The 13,051-nt window shown below is 37.4% G+C and overlaps 1 protein-coding gene across 1 annotated transcript; it reads right to left on the reverse strand.

Moving 5' to 3' along the window:
• Window positions 1–1,032: 1,032 nt before the first annotated feature.
• LOC114822787 (F-box/kelch-repeat protein At3g06240) lies at window positions 1,033–2,589 on the reverse strand. The gene has a single exon (XM_029097937.2). The coding sequence runs from the start codon at window positions 2,453–2,455 to the stop codon at window positions 1,223–1,225; it is 1,233 nt and encodes a 410-aa protein (XP_028953770.1). The 5' UTR covers window positions 2,456–2,589; the 3' UTR covers window positions 1,033–1,222.
• Window positions 2,590–13,051: the final 10,462 nt, after the last annotated feature.

Consider the following 13,051-nt stretch of genomic DNA (forward strand, 5'->3'; position numbering starts at 1 on the left):
AAAAATAATCAAGAAAATTATGGAGGCCACACGTGGACTTTTGGGTGAAAAAGACAAAATTACCCTCTAGGCACACCGGGATTCCCACACACAAGCAGCAGACAATAACTGCTCAATCAAGGAAGAGTCAAAGGTGATCAAAATGGTATTTATTCAAAACCTTCTCATCACTCCTCATCAAAGCCCCACTCAAAAGGTAACTCCCAATTTTTCTATTCTAATTGGGATTAATTACCAAATTAATTGCAAGATATTATTTGACATAATATCTTGCAATTATATTAAAAAAACCACCATAAGTGGCCGGTCCCTATTTCTCGAAATAGGGCCTACCACACCCATATAAATAGTCTCATTTCTCCACCAAAAAGCTAAGTCCAGTCTCTCCCTAAAATTCCCTAAACACTTTCCCTCTCAAATTCTAACTTTGGCATCGAAGATTCTTTGGCCAAAGCCCTTCCATTCATCGTGGGCGCGTGAGGCTCTAGGCCATGATCTTAGGTATTATTATTTTGCAGGTGCATTTTCATCAAAGGAGAAGATGGTGGAAATTTGCATCCATATCTGCCACGCCAACATTTAATAGAAAAATTGAAAGAAAAGTTAACGGAGGTATTACATTGCAATGGATTCTTAAGTTGATGTATGACATTGTAATGTTTAAAAATAAGGTATGAGATTGTTATGCAACACAAAATTGAGGTAGTAAAATGTAATTTACCATTTTTTTCTTCCATATAACTATGTATTTCATTTAATTATTTATTGATTTAAAATATATTTTCTTAACGAGTATGGCTTGGATCATATTACACGTTAATATTAACGGGTCGAGTTCGGGTCGGGTTATACCACCCATTCATTTTAATGCATGTTACACGACACGACCAATTAAGGCATTGGTATGTCACAAAAATGACATCAATACGAGAAACACGGCACAAATGCACGTCTAGCTAGAAGGTTTAATTTGATTATGTTAAATGATTAAAAGTTATTAGCTTTTTAAGAAGGGAATTCTAAAGAAAAAAATGAAAACATAAGGGAATTCTTAGTATTAATTAACTTTAAAAAATAGTTATCATACAGTTAATCACATTACAAAATGTGAAGGCCCAAAACGAAAGGCAGTCCATGATAAGCAGACATAGTTCAAAGGCCACAAAAAAAAAAAAAAAAAAATTGGAAGATGCAAACTCAAGCAGTATATCAAGCATACCAATTAAATAGGAGAAAATGGAACTTTGCCCTCAACTCGCTTAACTGGAACAATACTTTTCGCGTAATCTATAACCCTATTCCTATAGATAATAACAGGAATATGAAGATACTTGAGATTTCCGGTATTAGAATTATAAGAGGTGGCTCTTCCATCGGAGGCAATCATAAGAAGCTCGTCATGTTTCCGAAGTGTCAATGGAAACTCAATGCCCTTAAAAGGTCCAGCTGTTAGGTGTTTTGTCCATGAACTCTTAACTCCGTCATAGTTATCCATTACCCATATTTCGAATAATCTGGAACGCTCTTCGTAACTAGTGCAATAATAAGTGATGGATTCATTATACAGAAAAATACCATCAAGCTTAAAACCAGATTCTCTCCTAGAAGGCAATTCTATCCTATCGAATATCTCATCACCTAAATTAAATGAACATATGTATTCCTCGTCATCGCTTGATAACCAATAACAAAATCCTTTCAAGTACACTGAACAAGAATAGGGATAGCTATACAATGATAATATTTTACTTGATATATTTATCTTAATCTCTTTCCAAGAGTTAGCAGTTGTTGTGTATACCTCAGCCGTGTGAGGAAGAGCGGTATGTTCAATATATGTTTCTTCACCATCTGAATACTCGCAATCATAATTTTCTATAATTCGCACAACCTTGTATTCTTTAGCTTTACAATCATAGCCAAATCCCAATCCTTTAACGGTCGTTTCCAATCCAAATTTTCCTTTTCCCCTGGGAAGGGGTAGAAGAAGGCGTGAATTGGGAAGTTGACTGAATTCCCCCGTTGCTGGATTGCACAAAAAAAAATATTCCCCTACTGTTACACAGACAATCCCATTGCAATAACCGTGAATCTCTACTTCATGATGGTCTTCCCATTGCAATAACGGTACATTAGTTAGGTCCTCAACATCATAATGAAGGTTGCTCTCATCACTATCAATGGAAAAATTAATCATGGACCAGAAAAATTCTCGTTTCCAACTATCGTAAGGGAAAATGGGCGTCTGAGAACGGTGGAGAAGAATACACGTGGAGGATGATAGTTTGTTGTCCACGGAATTGTTGATGTGTTTGGCCACAAAACGAGGACTATTGATGAGGGTGCACCAAGAATTGCGTATGCATTTAAATCGCATCAGAGACTTGGGTGGCAACCTGGACAGGATTTCGACCACCCTATCTTCAGGAGCTTCACTTTCATGCTCCTGAGACATTTTGGCAGTTTTGTTCCACAAGAATTGTTCTCACGTATATATACAGAGGAAAGAACACCACGAGTTTGAGAGCAAAACTAAATCAAACTCCAAATCCCTATGGCCTGGTAAGTCAAGGTTCAATTGATAAACATATTACCACATAAGATGCCAAAGTGCAACAGTACTAAATAAACTTGGAGTTCCACAACCACAACATATTTAGCTATCAAAGAAAACGGGGGGCCATCCAGTCAGTTTCGAGTTTTATGGAGAATCATATGTTCATATTTTTAGATTTTTAGATTTTTTTTTATTGATACAAAAATGACCATTCAAATTTTCACCTTTTTAGACTAAGGTTAAATTGATGATAAGGTGAGCATGATATTCGTATATAGGTCAGCGTGTAACATGACATGATTTTAATTAACATAGGAAAATTCATATATTACACAAGTTTTAATTAATTAAGCCAATTTTTTTTCATTAGAAATACTAGACGTGGCATTCGTATCATGTTTTCTGTGTTCATGTCATTTTTGTGACATATCTAATAGCTTAACGGTTGTGTCGTGTAACACTGTTAAAATAAATGGGTAATGTGACCCGTCCCTTTACCCTTAAAGAAAATATTTATTAAATCAATAAATAATCAAATGAAAAACGTAATACTAAATTAGTATCTACATACCACATTGTCACATAAATATTACCTCAAAACATAAAAACATATTTGTCTTTCAAGTATCACATAGACCAAAATAAGAGCCTAATCGAAAAAACATTATTACATTACAACAAAATATCAAATGTTCAAGGATATGCACAATCACTGTTCTAAAAATCCCCACCTAGCACCGCCTTGGCCTCGCCTAGGCGCTAGATGGCTAGCCACCGCCCCGATTAATGCCTAGGCACTTGAAAATTAAGAAATGGTGCCTAGACCTACTGAGGCGCTTGCCTAGACCGCCTAGGCACCCTCCTAGTCCGTCCAAACCCACCTAGGCACTCGCTTAAGTTGTGACTCACTTAGACAGAAACTAGATAACTTTGCATTTTATTTTTCTAAATAAATTGTAAGAGACTTGTTGAATACTTCAATGAACACACATTATATGCTTGTTCCCCATTTTTTCATTATGTTCCAATACTTCATAATATATATGTAATTCTATTTTGTAGTTTATGATGAAATTACATATATTTGAAGTTTAAATAGATACTTATTTACATGAAACATAATGCATTTACCTAGTCCACCTAGATGCCCTCCTAAGCCCTGCCTAGCCGCTTAGGCCATCTCCAACCGAAGGATCCAGAGGGCCAGAGGGCCGAAAATAGCCCTAAAACCTTCTCCAACCGAGGGCTAGGCCAGAGGGCTCGAGAATCTGGGAGGGCCCCATGGAATTTCAAAGGGCCAAAGGGCCAAAGGGCTGGCTGCTTCCGGCCAACCAGCCAACCCCGGGCTGGCTATTTTTTTTTTTTTATAGTTTTGTTATTCCTGTCGGTTATGTTTTTTAAAAAAAATTCAAATGAAACGGCTATTAGCCGTTGCATTTCATTTGATTTTTTTTTTACATTATTATTATTTTTTTTTATTTACAAAATTTTTCATATAACTTCTATTTTTTCCTATAACTTCTATTTCACAAAATTTGATTCATATATTTTTTTTAAATTCCATTTTTTTCCTATAACTTCTATTTCACAAAATTTGTTTCATATTTTTTTTTTCCTATAACTTCTATTTCACAAAATTTATTTCATTTTTTTTTAAATTCCTTTTTTTTCCTATAACTTCTATTTCACAAAATTTATTTCATATTGTTTTTTAAATTCCATTTTTTTCCTATAACTTCTATTTCACAAAATTTGTTTCATATATTTTTTTTAAATTCCATTTTTTTTCCTATAACTTCTAAAAAGGTCGTACCCAGTGCACAAGGCTCCCGCTTTACGCAGGGTCTGGGAGAGGTGAATGTCGGCTAGCCTTACCCCCATTTATGGAGAGGCTGCTCCCAAGTCTCGAACCCGAGACCTACCGCTCATGGGCGAAGGCACTTGCCATTGCACCAAGTGCGACCTCTTTTCCTATAACTTCTATTTGACAAAATTTGTTTCATATTTTTTTTAAATTCTATTTTTTTTCCTATAACTTCCTAAGCCATTATACAACATTAAATTAAATTAAGTAACATGAAACAACATTAAACAATATGAAACAACATTAAATAACATTAACCAACATAAAAATTATACAACATGAAACTTAAACAACATTTTAGTTGTAGTTTTTAAATAATAAATTATGTTTGGCCCTATGGCCCTTTGGCCCTCGGTTGGAGACGATTTTTTGTGACAGGGCTAAAACGAGCCCTCTAGCCCTTTGGCCCTCGGTTGGAGACGGAGGCAAATATGGCCATGTACTGTGCATTAAAATATTAATATCTTGGAGAATCTTGGAGGGCCAGAGGGCTAAAACGAGCCCTCTGGCCAGCCCTCGGTTAGAGATGGCCTTAGGTGTTAGGCCCCAGCCCGTCGCCCGACTAGCACCTAACGTCTTTTAGAACCTTGTGCACAATAAAGGAAGTTGAGCCCTTGAGTTTTCTGCATCCGCTTAAATATCATGTTTAAAAAAAAAATTGAAAAATGAAATCCTATGAGAAGAATAGAGTGTAAACAACAATCCATGGTTAAATATAAATCTAGGGTTTATGGATAATAGTGTCACATTTCAAAGTTGATCCCTGCATGAAAGTTGTAAAACTTGTCATTACGAGTGATTGTATTTTTAAATTTTTTTTTTTACATTTTCACACTTTTACATTAATTTTTATTAATTTTGTGCTCAAACAAACAAAGAAACTGTTCATGACGTTTTGGAGGGTTTTAAAAATCTAAACGATAATGTAACCATTCTGTAAGCGTAGAGGATGCAGTCACAAGCGTCTATATATTCTTTCACATTTTTCAACTTTTACATTAATTATTATGAATTTTTATTTATTTTTATCTCCCCCTAAAAACATAATTTGTGAGGATTTGTATGGTTTTCAAAATTCAAATGACGATGTACCCATCGTCAAAGTACAAGGGATGCGATCATGAGTGTTTGCATTTTTTTTCACATTTTTCACACTTGTAAATGAATTATTATGAATTTTTTTAACATGCTTTGGTAAGTTTAAATTGCTTTGTATCTTTAATGTGTTTGGAAAAAATTTAATGTCACCCACTTTTCTTCCATAAATATCATCAAACACCAACACCACATCCACAAACACCTTAACACAGCTTCCAAAGCACCCCCAATTTTTGTACTTCAATATAGCAGTTCTAGCTTGGAAGGTAAGGGGAACAAATGTTGCCCAAAACTCAAAAACACTGCTCCACCGCCTAAAAGTTGAAGGGCAATTAGTAGGTCCTGATATACCCAACTTAGGCCATCTCCAATGAAGGAGGGCCAGAGAGCTCGTTCTAGCCCTATAGCCCTCCAAGAAATTAATATTTTAATGAACAGTGTCAGGCCATATTTCTTGCCATCTCCAACCAAGGGGCTAGAGGGCCATAGGTCACACATAGCCCTATGACAAAAAACCATCTCCAACCGAGAGGGCCAAAGGACCATAGGGCCAAACATAATTTATTATTTTAATTGAATTAATATGGTTACTTAAATAAAACTACCTCAATAATTTTTCGAGATGGAATGTCAAGATTTTTCGAGTTGGAATCTCAACAATTTTACGTCTCGGATTTCAAGTGCCACGTGTCTATCTGTGAGTAACTTTGTAGATTTTTTGTCGATAAGGAATCTCAATAATTTTATGTCTCAAGCTTTGAGTGCCACGTGTCGATCTATGAGTAACTTTGCAAATTTCTTGTCCATACGTAATCTCAATAATTTTTCAAATAGGATTTCAAGTGCCACGCGTCGAGATGTAATTGGTTGTGGGAATTTTAGATAGGATTTTAATCTTCGTGACACTTCTTATCTTCAGCTTCCAATGTCCATCATTAGGGTGGATATTGGCCTATAATTCACACACCTTCAGCTTTGCCCTCTCCAATATCTCTTTCAATTCAAGTTTGCAATGAATTCCAACTTTGGATCCTCTTTGGCTTCAAACTGGGGGTCCTTATCCAATTCCGAATTGGAAGATAAATGGGAGCAGATGAGACGAGAAGATGAAAAGTCCGATGAAGAAGATGAAGCATGGCACAATGCACCATATATGGCAACCATGGATGAGGTCATGGCGTGTGAGGCAACTGAAGAACAACCTCAATGCGGTGTATAACGAAAAGGATTTTAAAAGTCGCTTCCAGATGAGGCGTCATGTCTTTAAGCGTTTACTTCATGATGTCCAACATATCAATCAATACTTTCGACAGAAACTGGACAGATCAGGGCACCCTGGTTTCTCACCTCATCAAAAGGTTACTATTGCACTCCAAATGCTAGTTTATGCCTCCTTAGCTGATGCGATGGATGATACATATAGTATCTTGCTGCATTCTGTCGCACAGTTGTTTAGCTTTATAAAGAGGAGTACATCCGTCAACCAAATCAAGCAGATCTCGATCGGCTCCTTTGCAAAGCTGAAGACCATGACTTTCCGAGCATGATAAGGTCATTAGATTGCATGCATTAGCATTGACAGTGTTAAATGAGCAAGGGGGTCATAGAAACTTCTTTTTGAACGACTTCACTCAAATTTGTTTGGAAGCATATGCTCCTATCAACTTACACAGGACACACAAAAGAAGTACTTTGATCCTATTAGACGAGGGAGGGTGAAGAAGCTAGGACAGAAGGGTAGAGTTCAAGAGAGTAGAATGTGTTTAGGAACGTGGAATATAGGAACCTTAACGGGAAAATCTGTGGAAGTAGTGGAAGTTATGGTGAGGAAAAGGATAAGTATTATGTGCCTACAAGAAACTAAGTGGGTTGGTCTTAAGGCAAAGGATCTAGAAAACTCAAGTTTTAAACTTTGGTATTCGGGCACAAATAAAATGAGAAATGGTGTTAGCATCATCGTGGACAAGACCTTGACACAAGATGTTGTAGATGTCAAAAAGGTAGGAGATAGAATTATGGCAATCAAGATTGTAATAGGACAAGAACTCATCCATGTGATTAATGCGTACGCACCTCAAGTAGGGTTGGATATGAGTTTGAAGGAAAAATTTTGGGAAGATCTTAGAGACTTGGTGCAAGGAATTGCTCAGACGGAGAAGGTATTTATAGAAGGAGATTTAAATGGACATGCGGACAAGGAGACAGGCAACTATGGAGGTTTTCATGGTGGCCATGGTTTTGGGGAGAGAAACGAGGATGGGGAAGCCATCTTGGATTTTACAATGGCATATGATCTCTTCTTAGCCAACACCTTCTTTAAGAAGAGAGAAGAACATGTGATCACCTACAAGAGTGGGTCGGCAAAAACACAAATAGATTTTCTTCTAATGAGGAAAGGAGATCATATAACTTGTAAGGATTGCAAAGTTATACTGGGAGAGAGCTTAGCTAATCAACATCGCTTGTTGGTTATGGATGTACATATCAAAAGAGAGAGAAAAAAGAACAAGACCTGGAAGTGCCTAAGTACTAAATGGTGTAATCTAAAAGGAGAAAAACAAGCCATTTTCAAAGAGAAAGTAATCACCCAATGCATGTGGGATAGAGATAGGGAAGCTAGCCAAAGGTGGGATTCCATGGCTAGTTGTATCCCAAAAGTAGCAAAAGATGTATTATGAGAGTCCAAGGGCTTTGCTCCACACCAAAATGAATCTTGGTGGTGGAATGAGGAGGTACAAACAAAGGTGAAGGCTAAGAAGGAATGTTGTAAAGCCCTATACAAGGATAGGACCACTGAAAATGGTGAAATGTATAGAATAGTGAAGCAGGAGGCGAAGAAAACTGTGAGAGAAGCTAAGCTAGCGGCTTATGACGATATGTATAAGCGACTAGATACCAAAGAAGGAGAGTTGGATATCTATAAACTAGCTAGAGTAAGGGAAAAGAAGACAAGGGACCTAAACCAAGTGAGGTGCATCAAAGATGAGGATGGAAAAGTTCTTACTACAGAGAACGCGGTCAAAGACAGATGGGGAAGTTATTTTCATAATCTGTTCAATGAAGGACATGAAAGGAGTACTTCTTTGGGGGAGTTGAGTAACTCAGAAGAGTGTAAAAACTATTCCTTTTACCGCATAATCAGGAAGGAAGAAGTGGTTGTAGCTTTGAAAAAGATGAAGCATAGAAAAGTAGTGGGCCCAAATGATATACCAATCGAAGTGTGGAAAGTCTTGGGATAGACGGGTATAGCATGGCTCACAAACCTTTTCAATAGGATTTTGAAAATGAAAAAGATGCCAAATGAGTGGCGAAAAAGCACTTTGGTGCCTATCTACAAGAATAAGGGCGACATACAAAATTGCATGAACTATAGAGGTATTAAGCTAATGAGTCATACAATGAAACTCTAGGAGAGAGTCATTGAGCATAGATTGAGGCAAGAGACACGAGTTTTGGACAACCAATTCGGGTTCATGCTAGGGCGCTCAACCATGGAGACAATCTATCTCTTACGAAGATTGATGGAAAAATATAGAGATAGGAAAAAGGATTTACACATGGTCTTCATAGATTTGGAAAAAGAATATGATAAGGTCCTAAGAGACATTTTTTTGGAGGATTTTAAAAAAGAAAGGAGTATGAGTAGCACAAATCCAAGCTATAAAGGATATGTATGATGGAGCAAAGATTGCCATAAAAACTCATGAAGGACAAACCGAAAGCTTCCCCATAACTGTTGGGTTACATCAAGGCTGATCCTTAAGTCCTTACCTTTTTGCATTGGTAATGGATGAGTTAATGAGACATATTCAAGATGATATTCCTTGGTGTATACTTTTCGTTGACGATATAGTGTTGATATATGAAACTCAGGAAGGGGTAAATAAGAAGCTTAACCTTTGGAGATAAGTGTTAGAATCTAAAGGTCTTTGCCTAAGCCGATCAAAGACAGAATATATGGAGTGCAAGTTCAATGCAAATAGAGGCCAAAATGAGTTATGGGTGAGGATCGAAGATCAGGAAGTATCAAAGAGTGACCATTTTCGCTACATAGGATCTATCTTGCAAAAAAACGGAGAATTAAATGGAGACCTCAACCATAGAATACAAGCTGGATGGATGAAGTGAAAGAGTGCATCTGGCGTGTTGTGTGACCACCATATGCCATGAAGCTCAAGGGAAAATTTTATAGGATGGCAATAAAGCTGGCGATGCTGTATGGCACGGAATGTTGAGCGGTGAAGCATCAACACGTACATAAAATGGGTGTATCGAAGATAAGGATGCTTCGTTAGATGTGTGGGCACACAAGAAAGGATAAGATTAGGAATGAGGATATCCGACGTAAAGTAGGAGTAGCCGAAATTGAAGGAAAGATGAGAGAAAATTGGTTACAGTGGTTTGGACATGTGTAAAGAAGGCCTACTGAAGCTCCGGTTAGAAGATGCGACTACGGGACAGAGGTCCAGGGCCGAAGGGGTAGAGTAAGACCTAGGAAAACTTTGGAAGAAACTCTAAGAAACCACTTACAGTACTTGGATCTAACAGAGGACATGACACAAAACCGAGCGCAATGACGTTCTAGGATTTATATAACCGATCCCACTTAGTGGGAAAAAGCTTTGTTGTTGTTGTTGTTGTGTTGTTTAAGTTTCATGTTGTTAAATATATTTTTTTAATGTTGTTTAATGTTACTTAATGTTGTTTAAAGTTACTTAATGTTAAAAAAAATTAAAAAATTAGGTAAAAAAAATTCAAATTTAACAGCTAGCTGACGTCAGCAAGTAGCCATTGGGATTCAAAATGTTAGACCGACCGGGGCTGGCTGGTTGGTGTGGGCCAACCCGATTCTCCAATTGTGGCTTAATGGGGCCCACAAGCCCTTTGGCCTAGCCTTCGGTTGGAGATGGTTTTCATGTCATTTTGGGCTATTTTTGGCCTAATGGCTCTCTGGTCGAATTAATTAGAGTTGGTCTTAGTGCCAAGGCAAGCCTTGCTCAAAGCTGGCGCTTGCAAGCAAAGATTTCTTAATTTGTTGGGGAATATCTAGAAATAGGACAATTTCTTAATCTTGGGATAGAAATAGGACATTTCAAATATGCACACGCGATGCATAACAATTAGACAGAAATAGGATTTTTCCTACACCTTGAAATGACATAATTGCCCTTATATTTAAATGGGTTCATTTGTAAATCCAAGTCAGCATTTCTTCCTCCTTGTTCAAAAATCTATAGCGCCCAACCCTTAGCTTCAAGAACCCTAACCCCAAATGGCACGACCTTTTTCCACCCCATTTTCGATTGACGAAATCTTTTCCACCCCATTTCCGGCCAACGCAACCCTTTTCCACCCCAATTTCAGACCAACGTAACCTTTTATGTCCACTCTATATATTTAGGAGGTGTGATGTGCATTTGCACATCCTTTCGAAATATTTGAAAAAGTTTCCACCCTAGCATTTGTACATCATTTCCAAAAGATTTCAATGGTAAAATCCAAAAAGAGGTACGCCTTGAAATGAAATTTCATTATTTGAACCTAGGTCTTGTAAAATTGGGAATTTTGGGTTTTGTGTGCGAATTAGTGTTTTGTACTGTTAAGTTCTTGATGTTAATTTATGTTATGCTTGTGGTTTAGAGGTGGCAGAAATTAATTGATTGAAACATGTTCATCAATTTGTGCATACTGAGTGCATAATCCTTGGATGTCTATATGTTGGGCACACTTGAATTTGGTTCATGAATTCGTTAAATTTGTGTATACTATATGAATATTCTTTGCATATCCTTTCGATATTGCTGCAAATATTCAAATGAATTTTGTTCATGAATTGGTAGATACTTTCTATGTGCATATTTTGTGCACTCACTGATGTTGGCCATACTTGATTGTATTTGGTTGATGAACTCGTTTAATTTGGCTAGACAATATGCATATATTGTGCATGTCCTGTGTGCATGCTTATCTTATTTAATTGATTTGCTTATGTTCTAAATATTGCAGGTCGAAAGTCAAATCTGTGTCTTCAACAGAACTCATGTGTCCACCAAATGAGGTGTTTCCTGCAACCATCTCCTATTTGTCATACGCCTCAAGGTATCTAGGTAATATTTGAGGCTTTGTGTTTTGACCACTGGGTTGATTGGTTCAGGCAGCTAACTCACTACATTATCCTTAGGGCTATTAAGGATAAAGTGAGTGATGGTTCCATCTCCTTCCTTTTTGGGGAATATGTCGCGACTTTCGAGAGCCACGAAAGAGAAAAGGATAACCTTCCTTTAGGGACTCAGTTTTGAAGGATTCCCCCCCTCCACCACCACAAAAAAGAAAAGGATAACCTTAAAACAATTGGAGGATTAATTCAACATGTGCCAACATCTAGAAGATACGTATAAGCTCAACCTACTGTACTTTGCCCATTTTGCTGTTTTGGGCAAGAGAATGAGTCAGCTATTGACTACCACCTGTTTTAGTTGGTAGATGATGAAAAAGAATGGGAGACATATCCCTCCCAATCCGTATCATTCCAAGTGTTGGTGCCAAGCATATCCGCAGCTATTTTGACCTGCCACAAGGTTGTAAAAGAAAAGGTAGTAGAGAAACCAGGGGGTGTGATCCAAAACTCCTATAACTTGAGGGGGTTTCCGTATGTTTTTCAAGCAATTTCCCTTTTATTTAGTTGTTATAAGTTGAACGCACTTTTGCATTCATTTCGTCTGTAACTTATTGACATTATTGCTTTAAATTTTGTAGATCTGGTTGTTTGAAACATCGTACTTAAGGTCCAAAAACTATGTGAGGCTGCACAAGGACAACCCTCAGTTATTGCCCCGAATTTGCCATTGGGACACCAACTTAAATTCGTCCCATCACAAGCTGAAGAGCGGTATTTTTGCACAAAAATCGATGTATGTTTGTTCCAATTTTAATAAATTTTCTGAATTTTGTATTACGAATAGGTTGTACTTAGGTATACAACATCAATTTTTTCTGATGTAGGTTATTGTCCACCTGATTACTCTAATCGAGGAAGAAAAGATGGCGCCTTACTGGAACGTCATGTTTGATGATGTTGAGGCTAGTAGGGATGCAACACCAAAGAACAAAAGTTTGCAAATGCTGATCACAACTTCGAGGTCACTCCTTCATCTGAACCAAAATAAAAGGTGAAGAAGGGATACCACATATACGTGGGAGCGTTGCCATCATCGTCCCGACCAACGGTGAGTACATAAATCCCAGTAAATTGTAGTTTCAATTTAGACTAATGTACTGTCTTTGAATGGAGATCGGTTTTGGTGGACTTATGATATGAAATCATTATTTTTTATATGCAGGAGTTTGAGTTTGTTTCTAAGCGACAATTTAAAGATTTTCAATGACGATAGATATCCGGTTTAGGATAGTTGTAGAGACATTAAAGGATAAGTATGGCCGCATGGAGTTGGTTGTTGAGCTTGAGCGTTATCGAGGCGACGCAGCTGGAAAATCGTTAGACAAGCCCCTAACCCTTGATAAGTCGATAAGCT

Source organism: Malus domestica, chromosome 17 (genome assembly GCF_042453785.1).
Source record: "Malus domestica chromosome 17, GDT2T_hap1".
Lineage (NCBI taxonomy): Eukaryota > Viridiplantae > Streptophyta > Magnoliopsida > Rosales > Rosaceae > Malus > Malus domestica.

What these genes read in the sequence shown, in the direction of transcription:
- LOC114822787 (XM_029097937.2), bottom strand. Translation starts at nt 2,455, where the DNA reads ATGTCTCAGGAGCATGAAAGTGAAGCTCCTGAAGATAGGGTGGTCGAA.